The sequence below is a fragment of the Bos grunniens genome, chromosome 4 (genome assembly GCF_055505025.1).
Source record: "Bos grunniens cultivar Pamir isolate PY7600 chromosome 4, Bosgru_T2T1.0, whole genome shotgun sequence".
In the NCBI taxonomy this organism is placed as follows: domain Eukaryota; kingdom Metazoa; phylum Chordata; class Mammalia; order Artiodactyla; family Bovidae; genus Bos; species Bos grunniens.
Genome location: NC_141168.1, coordinates 87,770,192 through 87,793,445, shown reverse-complemented (window position 1 = coordinate 87,793,445; position 23,254 = coordinate 87,770,192). Strand labels below are relative to the sequence as shown.

The 23,254-nt window shown below is 40.4% G+C and overlaps 1 protein-coding gene across 1 annotated transcript in view; it reads right to left on the bottom strand.

The window, feature by feature from the left end:
• Positions 1–23,254, bottom strand: part of LOC147374479 (ATP-dependent translocase ABCB1-like) — a 102,160-nt gene that overhangs the window by 77,869 nt on the left and 1,037 nt on the right. Inside the window, 2 exon segments of the mRNA XM_086398068.1 lie at positions 4,084–4,255; positions 17,540–17,600. Of these exon segments, the coding sequence (XP_086254194.1) occupies positions 4,084–4,255; positions 17,540–17,600 (233 nt within the window).

Genomic DNA, 23,254 nt, shown 5'->3' with positions numbered 1-23,254 from the left:
AGATGTGGTGTATATATACATATACAATAGATCACTACTGAGCCACAAAAAAGAACAAAATTTTGGCACTGGCAGCAACATGTGTGAACTTCTACAGCATCATGCTAAGTGAAATAAGTCAAAAACAAAGACAAATACTGTATGATATTATCAATCATATGTGGAACCTAAAAAAAACCCAACAAACTAGTGAACATAATGAGAGACACAGACTCACAGATACAAAGAACAAACCAGGGTCAGCAGTGGAGAGGGGGAAGCGCAGTGGAGGGGCAGCACAGGGCCTGGAGGGGAAGGTACAAAACTGTTGGGTATAAGACGGGCTACAGGCCTAGGAGTCCCATAGGGCCCTGCTAGGCATCAAAATCACTGCAGACACTGACTGCAGCCATGGAATTAAAAGACTCTTGCTCCTTGGAATGAAAGCTATGACAAATCTTGAGAGTCCCTTGGACTACAAAGAGATCAAATCAGTCAATCCAAAAGGAAATCAACCCTTAATATTCACTGGAAGGCCTGATGCTGAAGCTGAAGCTCCAATACTTTGGCCAACTGATGTGAAGTGCCAACTCATTGGAAAAGACGCTGATGCTGGGGGAGATTGAGGGCAGGAGGAAAAGGGGGCAGGAAGAAGAGGATGAGATGGTTATGTCGGGAGAGTACATAATTTCTTTGGCTTAGTCTCACCACAATGAAGATTTGAAATGACAGGCCAGTGTTACAACTCTGTTACAGTTCAGAATTTTACTTGGTAAACAGAAACACCACCAACTTGTGAGGGTGGGCCGACTCTGAAGGAGAGGCCTCAATCCATCTTGACTCACTCTTTTTATACTTTTTGTCCTCTCTCTCCCCTCCCAACCCCCAGCCTGCCCTATGCAAATTAGGCCTGCTTCTGCTGCTGCTGCTGCTAAGTTGCTTCAGTCATGTCCGACTCTGTGCGACCCCATAGACGGCAGCCCACCAGGCTCCCCCGTCCCCGGGATTCTCCAGGCAAGAACACTGGAGTGGGTTGCCATTTCCTTCTCCAATGCAGGAAAGTGAAAAGTGAAAGTGAAGTCTCTCAGTCGTGTCCGACTCCTAGCAACCCCATGGACTGCAGCCTACCAGGCTCCTCCGTTCATAGGATTCTCCAGGCAAGATTACTGGAGTGGGGTGCCATTGCCTTCTCTGAAATTAGGCCTAGCACCCATCATTGATCAAGAAGGGGATGCATTTGTTTCATGTGAGGTTTTCACTCCAGTCCTTTGATTTTTCCTTTGTTCCCTTTTTGTGGGCTTTTCTTCTTTGTCTGTCTTTTAGCTGCCATGATTTTGGATTCCTTTTTCTATTCTAATTACCTAACAGTTAGCATCACCAACTCAGTCGACATGAATTTAAGCAGACTCTGGAAGATAGTGAAGGACAGAGGAGCCTCATGTGCTACAGTCCATGGGCTTGCAAAGAGTCAGACAAGACTTAGCATCTGAACAGAGAATATAAGGCTAAAATAGAGACAATATGTTAAAGGGAACTGGATACTTAAAGTCTGTGGTTTAAAGCCTCTTCCTTACTGTAAAACCACCAAAGAAAACTTGTGAACTATATCTTTTATAACATTTACTTGGCTGACCTATCACCTTCACACTAAACCACTGTGGGTGGGTTAATCTAGTAGGCAAACTTTTTCTTGAAGGTGCATGCATGCTCAGTCATGTCTGACTCTTTGCTACCCTATTGACTACAACCTTCCAGGCTCCTCTGTCCATTGGATTTCCCAGGTACGAACACTGGAGTAGATTGCCATTTCCTCCTCTAAAGGGTCTTCCTACCCAGGAAGAGAACCTGCATCTCCCTCATCTCTTGCATTGGCAGGCAGATTCTTTACCACTGAGCCACCTGGGTAGCCCCTTTCTTAAAGGACCAAATAATAAATATTTAAAAAAAAAAAAAAAAAGATGGGCTACAAGGGATGTACTGTACAACACAAGGACTACAGTCAGCACTTTATAATAACTGGAAACGGAAAACAACCTCTAAACATTATACACAATAAACTTATACAAAACATTTTTAAAAATAAAGTTTGAAAAAGACCGATCCACACGGCTCAAGGTTCGTTTCCTGTGGCCCATGTGAGCTCAGCTCTGCTAGCTGCAGGGAGCCATGTGATAGTCCACTCTTCCCAGACTGGGCCAACCTTCAACAGCTGCGTTAACAGCCCGGTATTTCCTGACTAACACAGCTGGGTTCAGCACTGGCCCTCCATGGAGTACATGCAGGTATACAGCGGGGTAAGTAGAAACCTCCCACAGTTAGATCAATGTGTGTGTCTGGACTGAATTAAAAAATGAGTAAGATCAAAATGGGTCACAGATGTACATATAAAGTCGGCTGAGCTACCACAGAACACTGAAAGATTCTTGCATTGTAAGGTGGTAACACAACTCCAAAGAATATTGCTAAATTACAGCATGCATGGGAACCAATGAACACAGAAAGCCTTAAACATTTCCTTTTGCTGACTGGTGTGAAAGAAAGGTGCCAGTCCAAATGCGGTGCAACATCTTCTGGCTGGTCCTCTTGAAGGGGCTTAACAAACACATGAGAATTTTACAGAACTCAGACACACAGTAAGATTCTCTAGCCAAACTCATTACCGGCATTCACATAATTTGAAGCAGTCCTGCCGCAGGGTAAAGAACGTGCTCTTCAGCATCACACACACACACAAAGTTCCTAGGATCCACAGACAGGTATCAGAGGATCCATAAAGACCCCCAAATGGCATGCATATCTACGTGCATATTTCTGGGGGAAAGGATTCACAGCAATCATCAGAGACTTACAGGTCCTGAAAAATCTATGTCACTAAATCCTGGAGTGCACAAAAGGCCTCTTCAAGGTTTCCATGACTTTGAGTGCACATCAGGCTGTAAGTCTCTGTGCGGTTTAGTCGAAATCAATGTACACTTGACCAAAGGTGGCTTGGGAGCTCACAGTTATGAGCCAGTTTCTCCTCAATCAAGTTCAAGGATGTGAAAGTGTGTGACACCCTAGTCCACTCACTTTCTCACTCTGCTAAGAAACTTGTTTTGGTTTTTTTTTGGTGATGCCATGCAGTTTAGGAGATTTTTTTTTAGTTTCCCGACCAAGGATTAAATCTGGGCCCTCAGCACAGAGAGTGTGGAGTCCTAACCACTAGATGGCCAGGGAATTCCTAGAACTTAATTTAGGTTTCCTTTCTTGATCAGCCAAATGTCTTGCTTCCTATTTGACTGAGAAGACAAGTTCTACAAGTCCTCATGTCCAAGTATACCAACCTTTGAGCACTAACATTCAAATACTCTGTCTTTTCACCCGTTATTGTTGGTGAACTATTCATGCCTGTACTTGAAATAAGTATTTCCCCTTAAGCATAAGTTTCCTTCCTTTCTCAAGGACAGCACTCAAACGAATCTCTCTGTCTCTCCCAAAGCATCACTTTCTCTTCTATCTTGGATAATTTCTATCAGCATACAAACAAGCTGTTAATCTCCCATCCTAAACACACACACAGCTTCTCTTGTCCCCATTTTTCCATTTCCATGTTTCCAAAAAGCCCAACCTGTGACGATGCCCAAAATTAAATTTCTGGTATTTACTGCCAAAACTGATCTCCCTCTATCTTCCTCATCTCAATTGTTAGTAACTGCATCCAGCTTATGCAGTTTCTCAGACTAAAAACTTTAGAATCATCTTGGATTCCTGTCTCTTGTACCCATAATCAATATGTCAGGGAACTGCGTAACTGATTCCCGCTTAATATTAAAATACCAGATTAGGTTCCAATACCTTTTCCTGAAACTGCCTGGGATATTTCTGACTTCATAGAGCTCTCTCTTTTCCCATCTATCTCTACCAGCACTTTCACTGTATGTTCTAATGATTGTGAATATCATCCTCTCAAATTCATTATAGATATGAACTATAGCTCAGACCCCTCCATCTCTCACAGCACTAAAAACACTAATGCGTACTTAGTGAAGACTCCACAAACTTCACTGTGAGTCAATGATTTTTCATCAAGCTTTCAAAAAAATCAGTTCCACAAACAACACTTACTTTCATTAGTCATGTTTGAAAAAGTTATGTTTCCGAAATTTCCAGCACCTGCAAAGCTATCCGTCATGTCTCCAAACACCAGTATTATGAGGGGGAATCCAGTTCCATGGATGATGGCAGCCAAAGTCCCCAGCACGATATACAACCTATCGAGCCAATCTGAATAGCAAAACTAAAAAAGGAGAAAATACAGACAATAGGAACAATTAGCACGATGTCATGGATGGTTAACTCTACTTTCCAAATGTATCCAAAATCTAAATAGTTAGCTCTCAGACTACTATTGCAACCACCTTGGCCTAATAACGTAAGAGAAGCAGGCATTTGCTTCTTTTTTTTTTTTTTTTTTGAGTTTTGACTTTCTTCTTTATATTGGACTTAGTCTATCCACTTTATAAAAAATTAAACTATAGCTGATTTACAATATATTAGCTTCAGGTGTACAACAGTTACTCAATAATTTAATGGATTATACTCTAAAGTTATTATAAAATAATGGCTATGTTCCTTATGCTGTACAATACATCCTTGTAGCTTATTTATTTTATAGTTGGTTTATACCTCTTAATCTCTACCCCTATCTTGCCCCTCCTACCTTTCCTCTCCCCACAGATAATACTCCTGATCTCTATATCTGTGAGTCTGTTTCTGTTTTGTTATATTCATTTATTTTTCAGATTACACATATGATAACATACAGCGCTGGTCTTTCTCTGACTTACTTCACTAAGCACAGTACACTCCAGGTCCACTCACGTTGCTTCAAAAGGCATAACTTCATTCTTCCTATGGCTCAATACTATTCCGTTGTATGCATGTGTGTGTGTACACCACATCTTCTTCACCCATCTGTCAATGGACAATTAAGTTGCTTCCACATCTTGGCAATTGTAAATACTGTTATTAAGAACTCTGGGGTGCAGAGAGCTTTTTAAATTAATGTTTTCATTTTCTTTGGATCTATACCCAAGAGTAGAAGTGTGGTTCTATTTTTATTTTTTTGAGGAACCTCTATACTGTTTTCCACGGCTGTACCAATTTACAGCCATACCACTTTGAACGTGCCTAATTTCATCTTCCTTCTTCTCTTACATACGAGGGCTTCATGAGATTCACAGGACATTCTGGAACATTACAGAGATCTATAACAGATGTTCAAGCTGGTTTTAGAAAAGGCAGAAGAACCAGAGATCAAATTGCCAACATCTGCTGGATCATGGAAAAAGCAAGAGAGTTCCAGAAAAACATCTATTTTGACTTTGACTCTGTGGATCACAACAAACTGTGGAAAATTCTTCAAAAGATGGGAATACCAGACCACCTGACCTGCCTCTTGAGAAACCTATATGCAGGTCAGGAAGCAACAGTTAGAACTGGACATGGAACAACAGACTGGTTCCAAATAGGAAAAGGAGTACGTCAAGGCTGTATATTGTCACCCTGCTTGTTTAACTTCTGTGCAGAGTACATCATGAGAACCGCTGGGCTGGAAAAAGTACAAGCTGGAATTAAGATTGCCGGGAGAAATATCAATAACCTCAGATATGTTGATGACACCACCCTTATGGCAGAAAGTGAAGAGGAACTCAAAAGCCTCTTGATGAAAGTCAAAGAGGAGAGTGAAAAAGTTGCCTTAAAACTCAACATTCAGAAAACTAAGATCATGGCATCTGGTCCCATCTCTTCATGGCAAATAGATGGGGAAACAGTGGCTGATTTTATTTTGGGGGGCTCCAAAATCACTGCATACAGTGATTGCAGCCATGAAATTAAAAGACGCTTACTCCTTGGAAGGAAAGTTATGACCAACCTAGAAAGCATATTCAAAAGCAGAGACATTACTTTGCCAACAAAGGCTATGGTTTTTCCAGTGGCCATGTATGGATGTGAAAGTTGGACTATGAAGAAAGCTGAGCACCAAAGAATTGATGCTTTTGAATTGTGGTGTTGGAGAAGACTCTTGAGAGTCCCTTGGACTTCAAGGAGAACCAACCAGTCCATTCTAAAGGAGATCAGTCCTGGGTGTTCTTTGGAAGGACTGATGCTAAAGCTGAAACTCCAGTACTTTGGCCACCTCATGCAAAGAGTTGACTCACTGGAAAAGACTCCGATGCTGGGAGGGATTGGGGGCAGGAGGAGAAGGGGACGACAGAGGATGAGATGGCTGGATGGCGTCACCGACTCGATGGACGTGAGTCTGAGTGAACTCTGGGAGTTGGTGATGGACAGGGAGGCCTGGCATGCTGCGATTCATGGGGTCGCAAAGAGTCGGACATGACTGAGCGACTGAACTGATAACAGCTCAATGTAAGAAATATAGTATTTGTGACTCTGATTCCCAAGATTGGAAGCCACTTTTCAGCTGAAGATTTTTCTTGGTTAAAACACCATGATTGCCAAAGGTCCCTCTGAGGACACCATTGAGGAAATATGTTTTGCTGCTTTCAGAAAGCGGCTTGGGTCAAACATCTGCTGCCTAACAGCACTGGCATAAATGTTAAGTGGTATTAATGTAATTAGGCCTCCATGCTGGCGTGCATTCTCAGTCACGTTTGACTCTTTGCAACCTCAGCCCACCAGGCTCCTCTGTCCATGGAATTCTTCAAGCAAGAATACTGGAGTGGGTGGCCATTTCCTCCTGGGAATCTTCCCAACAGAGGAATCGAACCTGCATCTCCTGCAGCAGCAGGTGCATCCTTTACCATTGAACCACCTGGGAAACCAATTAGGCCTCCATAGTGAGAAGGAAAGGGAAAGCAATGAGTTAGATACATGCTTCCCAAAGAGCAGAGCAGATCTGCATAAACTCTTTAATTGCAGGCAAATCACAAGAAAGAAAGAGTGAGCTCCTGAGACGCAAACCTGATGAGAAGAGGACACGGTAAGGGGAGTGGGTTTGGGGCTGTGATAGGCCCACTTGGGAAGCGATTAATACTTCTCCCATTCGGGAGGATCTTCCTAACCCAGGGGTCAAACTCGCATCTCCTGCATTGGCAGGTGGATTTACCTTCTATTAAAAGCTATAAAGTGGAAAAGTATCGAATTCCTCAATAGATGAAGCAAAGATAATTGATATACAAGGATTTCCCTCATCACCACTCCCAAAGTACTGTCCACCTCAAAAACTAATCACTGACTTGAATAAAAAAAGTGGTCCATGAATATAAACATTTACTAAATGCTATTCAATGACTGAAGAAATCCAGTAATAAATACCGAAAATACAATTCAAGTGGAAAAAAAAAAAAGGATATTCAATATATATTCTGCATGCCTTGACAGCATGGTATACAGAGTAGAGAAGACACAAACTTGAGCGAATGGGTCATTCTGTTCTTTGCGGAAAAGCTTCATAAAGAAGATGATGGTTCCTCCCAGATTCGAAAGTTTACCACGGGTTGAAAAGCAAGGAGGGGGACTTCCCTGGCAGTCCAGTAGTCTAGCAAGAAATAATGAGTGTGACTAAGAATAATTTGGAGACCGAGTAATGTAGATAGCACGTTGACCATTCTTTTATGACCTTAAGACAAAAGCAAGAGAGATGATGGTTACTAGAGACGGTTGTAATGCCAAGGGATAACTATTTAAAGAAATCTTCTACATGTTTGTAGGTAAATGAGTCAAAGAGAGCATTGCTGAAAATACAGGAGGGAAACTGAGGTGCAACAATGTCCTAGAAAATAAGAGAAATCACTATTTTGAGAACCTGGAGTGAGGGATCATCAGCAGGCAAGACACAATAATTATTAGGAGACACAAGATATTCCCTGATGCCCCAAGACCCCTCATATCTGCAAGGGGGTAGAGCTCCTTCTACAATGGAGGAATCCAATCTGCCATCACTTTTATCAAGTGATCAAACTCGGTACCACAGAAAAGTAAAATACATTGACATGTGATGTTTCCAGGTGTGATGACACATGACACAGCATTCCCTATGCAATTTTCTTACCAAAAATATTTAGCAGGAATGTATTAAAACCTTTAGACTTAACTCTCAGTATATAGGGCTTCTCTGGTGGCTCAAATGGTAAAGAATCTGGCTACGCTTCAGGAGACTTGGGTTCGATCCCTGAGTCGGGAAGATCCTTTGGAGAAGGAAATGGCAACCCACTCCAGTATTCTTGCCTGAGAAATCCCATGGATAGAAGAGCCTGGTGGGCTACAGTCTATCAGTTACAACGGAGTTGGAGATAACTGAAAGACTTTTACTTTTTTTAGCATATAAGAAACGCAAGATGTGGAATAATAAGTTAAATGACACCAGAACAAAGTAATAGAAATTGTCCAGAGGGTGAAGCATTCTATAGGAAAATTGGTACCATATTTTCAACAGGTCAATGTTATTTAAAAAGAGAAGAAAACAGAACAAATCAACTGTAAGACACACTTAGGGGAGCTAATTGTGAAAGTTCAAATATGAACTACTAGATAATACTGAGGAATTAACATTCACTTTGTTAAATATAATCACTGTATTATGTTTTAGAGGAAAATGTTTGGTAGGAGACAGAAAAGGAGGTACTTAGAAAATATCATGAAATCTATAATTTCAGGTGAAATGTATGTAAAAAAATGTTAAAAACTACTAATTATAGACAATGGTTATATGAGTATATAGGTTATATTTTTTATTCCACCTTTCTATGTGGTTGAAAAATCAAAATAAAAGGAGAAAAGGTTCTCCAATAGGGAAAGGTATGTCTCTTCATCTCAGGCTAGAAGGAATGAGCTAAAGTGAGCACAGATACAAACAAGTGTCTGAGAATGAGGACAAATTTGAAAAAGTACAAAACCTCGTAGTTATTTGTGACGTGAGGCAAGACTGATTTCTGGAGGGATGTGGTAAGAAGATTTTGAGAGGGTAACAGGCAGGAAGGCCAGGGGTCTCCAAATGGAGGAATCAGGCTGCAAGTGTCAGACATTTTTTCTCTCTCTCTTAAGCAGCAGGAGGAAACAAACAAGTGTTAGATTTTTCCCCCTTCTCGACACAAATTTAAAAAGAGGTTTCTCTTAAAATTTGGTGTTGCCCTGATGACACCTGGTTCCACCTAAGCTTAACTTTTCTCAAACCCTGAGCTAACCAATGCGGTTTTTCTTAAGGAACTGTTTGTCTTAAGCTATGTTAATGGCCTATGCATTTACCCTAGACTCCATCTTCCAGTCTGTTCTGCCTAAGCCTCAGAAGGACTTGACAGACTCATGCAAATGTTCTCTTAAGCTGTGTTAATGAGACTGTATTTGCTTGGAAACCTGTCTTTCTTCAAGATTCATGTCAATCATTTTATGGCCTTGGACAACTCACCTTGTGCCAGTGTTATCTCAAAATGCACAAGTAGGTGAGGGGCCTGGTGCCAGTCTCTGAGTTTTGAGACATTTCCTTTCTCTAATTAGCAGACTGCTAGTAGCAATATAACATCTGGCTAAAGACTAGCAGGGGGGCACTCTTTCTGCCCCCTTCTGATGCCTATGTCAGAAGCTTTCTATCTCATTTATTCCTTAGTAAAACTTTATTACACAAAAGCTCTGAGTGATTAAGCCTCGTCATTGGCCCCGGATTGAATTCCGGCATCTTTCACGGCTCAGCAACAACCTTTCAATTTGAGGGCAGTAGTAACACCGCTGAATAGGACAAAAGCCTCAGGGCAACATCCCACCTCTGTCATCTACTCAAAAGGAGACTTTGGAGGGGAAAAAAATCTCTTAATAACCTTGACCTTCAGTTTCTACACTTATAAAATGAGGAAAATACTCATATACAGAAAGTTTCACAAAGCTGTTATGAGGCTAAAAATGGTACTTCATAATAGAAACCTTTATTAGCCATATGATATAATACTAATATGCAATATAAGCAGGTACTGTCATTGGTTTTAGAAATATAAAAAAAGATTCTTCAGGAGCTTACGGTAAGGGATCAAGTAGACAAAAAAAATGTAATACATAGGGTGAAATGTAAGAAAGTGAAAGTGAAGCTCAGTCGTGTCCGACTCTTAGCAACCCTGTGGACTGTAGCCTACCAGGCTCCTCCGTCCATGGGATTCTCCAGGCAAGAATACTGGAGTGGGTTGCCATTTCCTTCTCCAGGGAAATGTAATACAGAAGTTTATTTACAATTAGAGCCCTTTAAATACAAGGAAATGAAAACTGTTTGGTCAGATACTTACAGGGAAGAGAGAGGGGATGAACCAGAACCGTACAGGAGACAGAGTGATCAGGACTCAAAGTCAAGGGGTAGACTTCCCAGGGCAAAGCAGAAGGTGCTGGCAGGGGAGAGGCTTAGGTGATATCCAGCAGGCAAGATGGCGAACATGATCTTACCATGATACCTGGCTGGAGGCCAAAGTCAATGATTTCATTCATTTATGCATGCATTCATTCAACATTCGAAACATATTTATTAAGCACCTAGTAAGGAGTACGTCAAGGCTGTATATTGTCACCCTGCTTATTTAACTTATATGCAGAGTACATCATGAGAAACGCTGGGCTGGAAGAAGCACAAGCTGGAATCAAGATTGCTGGGAGAAACATCAATAACCTCAGATATGCAGATTACACCAGCCTTATGGCAGAAAGTGAAGAGGAACTAAAAAGCCTCTTGACGAAAGTGAAAGAGAGAGTGAAAAAGTTGGCTTAAAGCTCAACATTCAGAAAACTAAGATCATGGCATCTGGTCCCATCACTTCATGGGAAATAGATGGGGAACCAGTAGAAACAGTGGCTGACTTTATTTTTTAGGGCTCCAAAATCACTGCAGATGGTGATTGCAGCCAGGAAATTAAAAGACGCTTACTCCTTGGACAGTTATGACCAACCTAGAGAGCATATTCAAAAGCAGAGACATTACTTTGCCAACAAAGGTCTGTCTAGTCAAGGCTATGGTTTTTCCAGTGGTCATGTATGGATGTAAGAGTTGGACTGTGAAGAAAGCTGAGTGCCGAAGAATTGATGCTTTTGAACTGTGGTGTTGGAGAAGACTCTTGAGAGTCCCTTGGACTGTAAGGAGAACCAACAAGTCCATTCTAAAGGAGATCAGTCCTGGGTGTTCTTTGGAAGGACTGATGCTAAAGCTGAAACTCCAATATTTTGGCCACCTCATACGAAGAGCTGACTCATTGGAAAAGACCCTGATTGGGGGCAGGAGGAGAAGGGGACGACAGAGGATGAGATGGCTGGATGGCATCACCAACTCGATGGACATGAGTTTGAGTGAACTCCGGGAGTTGGTGATGGACAGGGAGGCCTGGCGTGCTATATGATTCATGGGGTCGCAAAGAGTCAGACATGACTTAGTAACTGAACTGAACTGAAGGATCAAGCATGGTTCTAGTTACTAGCTACAGTGACTAAGACAAGCTATCACTCCTCATAAAGCTTATATTTTACTAATATGCAAATAAAGAGAAAATAGACATTTAACAATCATTCACAATATTCAACATTCATTCAGTATGCAAGTCCCTATTAAAGTTCCAGGCACTGTTCTAGGATCCTGGAGCACAGTCATGAAGAAAACACATGAAACCCCTCTGCCCTAAGGCAGAATCCCAGGCAGAAAGAACAAACACAAAGATCCTGGGGTGAATACAAGCCCTGTGTGTTTCAAGGACCAGACATGACAACCACTGTGGCCAGAAGAAGGTGGAGACCTGTCTGACGTGAAATTAGAGATGAGAGAGGTCAGGCTATAGATGGCCTTTGATGGCCAGAGGAGGGAGTTTGTTTTTATGCTCAACCTCCCATCTAAGTGTAAAAGAAAGGCCTTCCTTAGAGGGTTTTCAGGCAGGAACTGAGGTGACTTGATGTGACTACTATGGGTAAGATAATTTGTAGAGGAGCTAACGTGGAGGAGGGGGACGAGGAGGTAGAGAGTGGTTGACAGAACCAAGTCCAGAGCAGGAGTAGGAGGCAGAACAATGCCCCACCTCCCGGGCTTGACCACATCCTAATCGCAGGAACCTGTGAATATGCTTCCTTATGTGATAAAAAGGACTTTGCAGACATTAAGGATATTGAGATGGGGAAATTATCCTGGATTATCCCAGTGGGCTCAATGTCATCATAAGGAGCCTTATAAGAGGGAGCCACGGGGATCAGAGTCAGTAGTTGGAGAAATGATGAGGGAAGTAAGGAAGGGGCCAGGAGTCCAAGAAGGCAGGAAGCCTGAAGAAGCTGAAAAAAAGAGGGAAACATTCCCTCTTGGAGCCACGAGGAGAATCCAGCCCTGATGGCACCTTGACTTTAGCCCAGTGAGACTTGGGGCCCCAGAACTATACGATAATACATTTGTGTTAAGCCACTATTGCTAACAGCAATAGAAAATAAATACTCAAAAAAAAAAAAAAAAAAAGGATACTAAGGAAGAATGGCCAAACAAGAAGGATCAGAAGTAGTTGGGGGAAGCAGGGGGAAGAGGTTCATCTGAGTTTACAGCAGCAGAGATGGGAGTCCGCCCAGATGATAAACCAAAGGTCTTTGTTCATAGTGCAATTTACTAAAGGAAGGTAGGGATGAAGGCTGTTGGAACTGAAGAGGTCAAAGAATGTGGCACCTAGGAGACGTTAATAAGGTGACAAAAATAAAAGAATGTGGAGCCCACAGATGAACAAAGGAGAAGCAATAAAATGCCAAGGTTCTCAGTGGAGAAGCAGAAGTGACTAGAAATTAGAAGGTATATCGCTGCCAATGGATAGACGCTATTATAACTGTGCAGAATGAAACAAATACGAAAGGAGTTCTGCATGAAAATGATTTAGAAATGGCCATGTGAAACTAGAGAAAGGCCAACAATACCACTGACTCCAAGGATTGGGGGTGGAGGAGCTCTAAGTTCACAGGCAAAGGTGACACAAGAAAAGAACCAAAGAACCGGGAGGAAAATGAGCAGACTCTGGCATTGCAGAAGCAAACAGGAGGAATGAATATGGTGAACAGCATCAAGTGCCACTTAAAAGTCAGCAGAGACTGTCCACTGAATTCGGTGAGTGGTGGAGACAGAGCCAAATTAGAATGTAAGAAGTGATACAGACAGAAAGCAAAGTCACCTCCTATTTGTGAAGCAAGCTAGAGGAGGCTTAGTGAAATGAAGGAAGGCATTAGTGAATAAGATAGGTGACATGTAAATACCAATCAGAAAGACCCAGTTGAGAGGGAGAGATGGAGGATACAGAAGAGAAAGGATAATGATAATAATGTAAGGTCCTTGAGAAAGTAGAGGATACAGGAGCCAAAGCACAGTGTACAAGAGGGTGATTAAAGAACCAAATGCTTCCTCTGTTAAAACAGGAGGGAAGGAGGAAGCAATTGACCTGGGTACTGGTGTGTTTGTAGACTGAGAGAAGAGCTGAGGAACTTCTGTCAGGGGGCTTCCATTTGGTTTGTGAAATTTAAAAAAAAAAGGGGGGGTCATCCACGAAGAGCTGGGGCTTGTGGGGAGACATGGGAAATTCGTAAAGGGCTTAACATACTCAGCGAGAAGAGGAAGAGTAGCATTTCTGTGTGGGATACATGCTGCCATGAGGCTTTTCTCCAGCACCCATCAGATGCAGGGGTTCAGGCACCAAGAAAACAGATGGTCCATCTGCCTGGGCTGGGCTTGACAAGCGACAGGTGAAAGGAAGTCTGCAGCTTAGGCAGGAGCATAACAAAGTGATGATCGTTGCTCTAAGGTGATAAGAGAAGGGAAACAAGAAGGGGCTGATGGGAAACTGACAGGTCAGGGGACTCAGGATCCAAGGGAAACAGTGAGCAGATTGAAGACAGAGGAGATAGCTGGCTAGTTCTATCTAACTGCTTCATAACAGCACTTTGGATGTAGAACAGTTTCAAATAACAAATCTAGGATCTAAGTGTGTGCATGGGTGGCTGGAATAAAGGGGAGGGAAAGAGTGGTTATCCTTATAACACCATAAAAGTCACCCAAGATAGTAGGAGCACCAGGGGCGGAGAGGGAGACACCGAGCCAGATGGTAAAGTCTCCAATGAGGAATGACCAGGTGGCCACAAGGTAACTGCATCAAAGAACCTTTCAATTCCAAGCAAATAAAAATTTAACCAATCACATACTATCATAAATGATTAAAGCTGTTAAAGGCTCTGGCTCTAATGTAAGCAAGGCAACCCACTCCAGTATTCTTGCCTGGAGAATCCCACGGACAGAGGAACCTGGCGGGCTATAAGTCCATGGGGTTGCAAAAGAGTCGGGAGGGACTGAGTGACTAAACAACAACAAAATGTTGCAACAAAGCCTGATAGAAAATAGAGGCCAGTAGAAAAAATTTGAATCTATTTCTTACCTCTTTGTCATCATTTTCTCAAGACTGTTAGAAAGAAGTCTTCTACTAGAAAAAAGTTAACAGGGCTGGTGTACAGAAAACAGTTAACATTGCAAGCCTGAGCCTGCATTCAAGGCTAGCCCTCGGCTGGCATCTAGAATTTGGCTTTTGGGAAGAGTAACCATCACCCTAACTGATAGAAGTGGCCGAACGATTTGTACAAACAACATGCTTCATGCTGAGTGTCTGCCTTCCTTCTGTCAGTCTGGAATTTTGGTACATGCTGTGCCTACATCATCAGCTCCCAGTCAGAAACCCTGGGGCACTGAGTCCCTACTGAGCTTCCCTGACAGCATCTCACACAGTGAGTCGGCACAACTCACTGCTGGAGAATCAAGTCGACTCCACTAGACAGGACGCGTGGCGCTTCTCTTGGACCTTTCCCGCCTTCCTTTGCCCACTGCTGATCTTGCTTTCTGTCCTCTTTCTGTACTAAATCTTAGCCATGAGTATGGCAATACGCTGAGTTCTGTGAGTCCCCCAAGTGAATCATCGAACCTGGGGCTCTTGGAAACTCCCAACACACACGAGTTTTTATCTTAGCTGGAAATTTTTATTAATCAGCAATGCTAATGAAAGGTTGTTGCTGAACCACGAAAGACACCGGGATTCTCGGCCTCCAGGGGAGAAGAATTCAATTCAGGGCCAGAGACGAGGCTTGATTGCTCAGAGCTTTTGTGTAATAGAGTTTTATTAAAGTATAAAAGGAACAGAGAAAGCTTCTGACATCGACATCAGAAGGGGGATGGTGTGCCCCCTCACTAGTGTTAGCAATGGAGTTATATACCTTTTAATCAGTTATTACAATGAATCAAAAGAACGTCTGGAGGTTGTAAAGATCTTACTAGACCTACTCTCATAATTCACATTTTAAGATAACAGGATTAGCCAGAAGGTTTTCAGGAAGGAGAAACTGTCCTCAAGCAGGATACACTGTTGTTGTATAATCCCTAGTACAGAGTTTAAACTGAGTTGTGCAATTGACTAAGACTAAGGAATGTAGACAAAAAAAGTTTGTCCTCTCCTCCTCCTTGAGAATTCCAGACCCCTCTCTCCTTGGGGACCCCCGGATTTCTTATCAACCTGCCTAGGAATTGACTCTCTCACTAAGAGCATCAGCATTTTACTGTCAAACATTCTGAATATGTCCCTGTCTATATAGATTTTATACACAAGTTCAGTTTTCTGTGTCAACTCCTTTAAGAGAAAGGCATGAGGAAAAGCCATATAAACATTCAGTATAGCTTTCCATCAAAAAGCTAAGAATATATTCCTTCCTTCCTATGCCAACCTGAGCACTATGATTTAGTGTGAATTTCTCAGGTCTGAACCTTGGCCCTGACGACTATTCCTGGGCAAGTTAGTAAGTCTCACCTCCCTTTCTTCATCTACAAAATTAAAACAATAACAGTATCTATCTCCAAGGAAGTTGTAAAGATTAATGCATTCACATAGAAAGTATTTATTGCAACACATGGCATAAAAAGCTGTATTTGTGTTTTAATTATCACCTTTTTATTTATCAGATTTTTATTCTTTGGTGGCCTGAATTGGTTTAATAGTCTTACCTCTATATATTAGGTATGATAAATTTTCTAAAACATAAGACTAATTTTTTAAATTTAACTTACTTATAAAAAATGAAATTAAATAAGACAGAAATATTCTAGTCTCAAAATAACAGAATTGGAAATTAAATCTTGGGAATAAACCCTATTTTAACACCAAAGGTTCTTTTAATATAAGAATATAAAATGAAATGTAAAACAAAAACTGTCACTTGGTTATTTCTGAGAATAACCCAAGTACACAGTCTCATTTCCCCAAAATTCCAAAGAGAGTAAAGACAGACTCAAAGGTGGAATTTTATCAAGAACAACTGGAGTGCAAGAAGATGTGCATATAAGATCACTGGAGTGTAAAAGGCAGCTCTTTTTTATGCTTGTAACCATACTTAATATTCAATTTTACAAATATTCATTTTATAAGATAGCCTGCCCCACACACATACACAAATTTTACAAGTGTCTGGTGCGTTATGTCTGAATTACAAAGTGTGTATTGCTGCTGCTGCTAAGTCGCTTCAGTCGTGTCCGACTCTGTACGACCCCACAGACAGCAGCCCACTAGGCTCCCTTGTCCCTGGGATTCTCCAGGCAAAAACACTGGAGTGGGTTGCCATTTCCTTCTCTAATGCATGAAAGTGAAAAGTGAAAGTGAAGTCGCTCAGTCGTGTCAGACTCTTAGCGACCCCATGGACTGCAGCCCACCAGGCTCCTCTGTCCATGGGGTTTTCCAGGCAAGAGTACTGGAGTGGGGTGTACTACAAGACTTAATTGGTTCAGTAAGTCTTCCAGGTTCTAACTGCAAGTTCCCCTAAATCTGCATTCTCAGGGAAAAAAACAAAAACAGATACAGGTAAAGAGGGCTCATCAACCAGCTTGTCTTATTCCAAATCTGATTAAAGAAAAGCTTCTAAGTGGCCACCATGAAACCAGAAAATAAGACAAAGAAGTATAATAAGGTTTTCAAATTCCAGATTTTCAGTTATTCAGCACAGAAGCACAGTGACAGGTACTAAGCCATAGTAATTAATAACCCATTGCTAACTTCTATTATGAGTGCCTGGGACTTTGACCTCAAACCTGCCAGGATTAGAGCCCTTGGCGACAGGGTACCCCAGGTTTTGTTTGAACCACACTCCGTGAGGCTGGTTTCCTCTGTCTAGGACTGAGACCGCCAATGGGAGAGTGCTTGTGTAGTTGACATATCACTGGTGACATAACTGGTTAGGAGAATACTGAAACCCAGGGCAGGACAGGGGACTCTGGAGGCTCTTTGCACACAGCAAGTGTGTGTCCAATGCTCATCATTCCCTGAAAACAAGCTGAATTAAATGAGTTCGTTTTACCTCTTCACTAACATACTCCCCAAGAAAATATTATACCAGATCAAATACCTCTTTTTTAGATCAAGAGAAGCACAGCCCTTTTCCTTTTGTTTCGCTTTGATTTCACTGGAGTGAGACTGGTTTACAACCTTGTGCTAGTATCTGCTGTGCAAAGTGAATCAGCTGTGTGTGTGTGTATAGATAGAATAGTGAACACATTCAAACTCACCATTGCAAAAGTACTGACAGTTGGTCTCTTTTCTTTCTTCTCATCTTTTTTACTGAAAAACCTAGCAACAGAATGACATAAAACTTTAAAAACTATGTAAATCTATATCCAATCAATGTAGAGCTTATATTTAGAAACAACCAGGACAAACAAACATGTCTACAGTGTCATTAAAAAAACAGTGTCATTACAAAAACATTTATAATATGATCCCATTTATAAAGTTTGAGTATGTTTACATATACCTAGAAATCTATACACGGGGTTATCACTGGGTGTTGAGACTTCTGTCGAGATTTCAATTATTTTCTTCCTTGTGCCTTTGGTATTTCCTAATTTTCTATGATGAATACACAGAGACACACAAATTTGGAATTACAAAACTAACACTAAAAAAAGAGAGCTTCCTGTCTTTCTTCTACTTAGAACTCACTCATGCTCCCCAGAATTAATCCCTTTAATTATCATCTCAGGGATTTTAGCAACAGATAGTCTATCCTTCTATCTACCTAGATATTATCCTTCATCTACCTAGATATTATTCCTTTACCTCAGGGAGAGTAGTGGTAAACATGCAGGGCATAAATTATCCTAAGAAAGAAACATAATTCAATCACTCTCCATGAGCAAATCTAATTCTGAAAAGATGTCTGGAGCCCTAAATGGGCCATGGTGGCAATACACACAACCTAGAAAATGCACCATCAAAAAAGATGGTTTGTAAACTGCAAAAAAAAAAAAGCTGTCCTCAGGCAGAGAAAGGTCAATTATTTCGAGCGCAGATTCAAAACTCTCTAACTGGTGTTCTACTCTAACTGCCATCCAGCTTTTGAGAGCAACCTCCGCATCTGTATTTTCCTATTTCTAAAAGAAAGACTATCTCAGGGAAGAAGTACATTCTTTTTACACAGCTTTTCAAGTTCAAAAAGTAAATTCATCTGTGTCTTTGTTCTTTATGCTAAGCAAGGTCAAAGAGTTGAAGAAACTTCTAAAGCAAAAAAACCCAGAGTCTATTCCATATTTGGCTCTGGAGCGACGTTCCACTACTGAGAAACACACAAAATACACAAACATAACTCTTCAGATTCGGTTCCACCCTATTCCCAGTAAAGGCACGGTTTCAGTACCCCTGGAATCAGGATGAGAGGAGAAAACTAGCCATACAGAATTGAGTTTTAGCTCTAAGCTTTTTATTTATTTTTTCATTCTCCAAAACTGCAGCTACTCTGAAGAATTTATAATGTTTCAGACACTGGCTAAGTAAACACTTCCCATACAAGACCTCGTTTCATCTTAATCTCTGTGAGGCAGGCACATTTTTATCCTTCCTTTACAGACAAGAGAACTGCAGGTGAGAAGAGTTAACTCACTGTCCAAGGTCACACATTTAGAACAAAGCCAAGCTTTCCACGGAGAAGTCTAACTCCCAGACACCAGGCTATGTGGTGCAGGGTCAGACTTCTGAGACGCTGCCCTGCCGGGAACACTCACTGCCACCCCTCTTCGAAGATTCATTTATCGCCATTTGCTCCAACACAGTGCTGACAAATAGGAAGTTGCTTATCAACTCACATTTTAATAAAGAATCTTTACAAACACAAATATGCCACAGGGTACTATTACCCAAGCATTATACCTATTCACATTATCAGCAAGTCACATGCTTCTTTATGACTGAATTAGAATATACAGTTTAAAAAACAAACTCATAGAAAAAGAAAAAAGATTTGTGGTTTCTAGAGGGGGAAGACAGGATGAGAGAAAGCTGGTCCAAAGGCACCAACTTTCACTTATAAAAGAGTGCTAGAGACGCAATGTGCCACAAGATGCCTACAGTTAACAGTGCTATATGATACAGATGAATCAGCTGTTAAGAGGGTGGATCCTAAAAGTTCTCATCACAATAAGAAATCTTCTTTCTTTTTATCTGTATAAGATGAAGGATGTTAGCTAAACTTGTTGTGGTAGTGTATCACAATATTTATAATTCAAACCATTATGCTATACACTTTAAACTTACAAGGTATTGAGAGAGTCAATTCCTAGGCAGATTGATAAGAAGTTCAGGGTTCCCAAGGAGGAGAAAGGGGTGTGGGGCTCTTGAAGGGGAGATGGGGGTCTGTAAATCTCAAGGAGGAGAAAATGACAAAAGTCTTTTTCCTCTACATTCCTTAGTCTTGGTCAATTACACAACTCAGTTTAAACTCTGTACTAGGGATTATGCAACAACAATGTATCCGGTTGGAAGACTGTTTCTCCTTCCGGAAAACCTTCTGACTAATCCTGATATTTTAGAATGTATTATGCAAGTGGGTCTGGTAGGATCCTTCTATTGTTAAATTCTAATCTTGTTATCCTAAAATGTAAATTGTGGGAGTGGGTCTGGTAAAATTTTCACAAACTTGAGACATTCTTTTGATTCATTGTAATAACTAATTAAAAGGTATATAACTCCATTGCTAACACCAGCAAGGGGGTACTGTTTCTGCCCCCTTCTGATGTCTATGTCAGAAGCTTTCTCTGTCTGTTTCATATTTTAATAAAATTTTATTACACAAAAGCTCTGAGCATCTGGCCCCAGATTGAATTCTTCTCCTCCAGAGGCCAAGAATCCCAGCATCTTTTCGTGGTTCAGTAACAACCTTTCAGTATCATACGTCAATTATAACTCAATAAAACTGGAAAAATACATAGCTTTATAAAAAACAGAATCACATCAATAATGGTGAGCACAGTTTAATAAAAGTTTCTTAACTAAAAAAAAATTTCTAGTTTGAAAAAAAAGTTTGTAGACCAATCAACAATAAAATGAAGGTATGTGCAAGCTCAAAAGAAATACTGTTTTCAAAATATGGGCTCTTAAAGAAGAATAAATAAGTAAATATCCCACAAATATTTATTGAACACCTTTTTCAAAAACGTTCAAGAGGAAGGGGACATATGTATACCTATGGGTGAATCATGTTGATGTTTGGCAGAAACCAACACAATACTATAAAGCAATTGTCCTTCAATGAAATTTTTAAAACCTGAAGTATAAGTGATATACACTGTATTAGTTTCAGGTGTACAAGAGAATGATTTGATATTTATATATATTGGGAAATCATCACGAGTCTAGTTAACATCTGTCATCATACACAGTCACAGAATTTTCTTCCTTGTGATGAGAACTTTCAAGATTTACTCTTAGCAACTTTCCAATATGCAATACAGTGTTATTAACTGGAGTCACACTGCTGTACATTACACCTCCATGACTTATTCTATAACCGGCACTTTGGACCTTTTGACCCCCTTCCCCCGTTTTGTCCCCCTTTCCTCCACCTCTGGAAACCACCAATCTGTCAAACAAAGTTCTTTTCTTCCACAAAGTCTTATTTCAATGTCCCTAAGTGTTTGCATCAAAAAATACATATTTGTTTAATGTACCAAGTTTAAAAACTTAAAAAGGGATGTATCTACCTTCTACTCTATATAATCTATTTTATGAGAATTTATTATGAAAACCTTCAAACAAAAAAAAGAATACTAATAATGACTACCCATTAAAAATTCACCTGGATTCAACAACTGTGAACATTTTGACCATATTTTCTTTAATACATAAGGAAGTTTGTATTATACCTGTTAATCATCAAACTATTTGAAAATAAGCTGCAAAGATCATGGCACTTCACATGTTTTCCTACCATTATCACATACAATAAAATTAACAGCAATTTTGGTATCAATCCACATTCAAAATTTCCAAGAATGTTTTCTATAGGTTTTTCCTTTTTAGAACTCTGATGTAATTAAGGCTCATGTATTATATGTGGTGGTTTTGTTTCTTTGTTGTTGTTTAGTCACTAAGTCATGTCTGACTCTTTTGCCACCCCATGGAGTGTAGCCCTCCAGGCTCCTCTGTCCATGGGATTTCCTAGGCAAGAATACTGGAGTGGGCAGGCTGCCATTTTCTTCTCCATTTATCTCTTTAGTCTCTTTCAAATCTAGAAATTCTCCTTCCTACCGACCTCTCACCAAACATTGACTTTTTATAGGAACAAAAACAGGTGTCTTATAGAATGTCCCACATCTTGGATATGTCTGTTTCAAACTTTGTCCAAATTGTGCAGGAAGTATGAAATACAGATTTGAAGATGCATTGTAAAAGAGAATGCAAACTATCTCAGTAATAATCCTCATTACATGTAGAAATGATAATAGGTTGAATATACTTGGATCCTTAAAATGTATTTCCAACATTAATTTCACCTGTTTCTTTTTACTTTTTTTTTTTTTTTTTACTTTTTAAAAGTTGGCATTAGAAAATTAATAATTGCAAATGTGGTTCACATTATATTTCTATTGAACAGCATTAGTCTGAAAGCTTGATAAGTTAGATTCACTAAATGATTTTGCAAACATACTTCTTAGGTGGTGTCACGTCATTAAGGCAGTCTATTCCACCAGGAGTCAGGCCAGGTATGATCACTTGGATAAGGTGGAGAACTGAGGTATCTTTTCACTGGAAAAATCACATTTTCCTTTTTCCAATTAAGAATTATGGCTAATTTATAGATTCAAACTTTCTCTGAGTGGTTTAGGATCCATTAACAACCCTTGCCTGAACCAATTACAACAATGCAGGTGTCAACATTTTTCTGTGAAGAAGGTTCTCCCTCTCTCCCCCTTTGTTTTCCTCCTCCTCTCAGAATTTTATTAAAAATTAATTTACTCAGTATTTCACAATCAAGTACAGTCATTATTCTTGTTGATGCTCAAACTGTCCCAGATGTGGACCAGTGAAAGCCCCTTTAAGCCAGCTCCTGTGTCCTTTTTGATAATCGCCCTCCACCTCTTGTTTTCAGGTACCACAAGATACTCCAAGCTCAGGCTCAATTGGCATTAACCCTTTCTCTATGGGGTGCAGATTCCTTTTTTGTAAGGAAGGATACTGAGAAACCAAGATTGACATTGAGTGTGCTCTCTGCCATTCACTATCCATTTCAATGGACAGAAACTGATCTATTAAAAAAAATCATGAAATCACATTCAAATTCAACATTGTTTTCAAAAAGTCTACTTAATGTCCACACTTGTATTTGTTTTCTCTTCCACTGAAAAGCTTGGTTTCTAATAATATATTTACTAATTTTACCATTTATTACTAACAAAGAGCTTACTGAATGAAATTAAAAATTTCCTGTACAGATACTGCACTGTGATCAAAATTTACTAAAGATAATTATTTTTCCTATGTGATTACAGAACCAATTCTATACACAGTCAGGATAATTTTACACCATTCTAGTAATTCTTTGGTGGTACATTCGTCTCACAATTACTTCTGCCAGAGTCAGATACTCATTGCCTTAAAAAAAAAAAAAGAATACTTAAAAGTAGTCGTGGCCTTCTACCCCATCTGCTGCGTGCCACAAACATGCAATGTTTATGTGACTGTTTTACCAGAAGGAACAGACTGGACCACAAAGCAGAAGACAAGCAGCGCACGGTTCAGGCTCATGCACGAACAACATCACACGTAAAGCAGAAGGTTATAAAACACAGGAAAGGAAATAAGCCTTGGTCTGTGTGGGACCAGAAAGCTGAGGAAGAAGCTCACCGTGCAAATGCTGGGCTCAACTCAAGCCAGCGAACCTCCGCAATTGCCTGTATTTAAGATAAAAACAAAAACACCCCATCACCACCACCATCATCAGCTCATTTAAT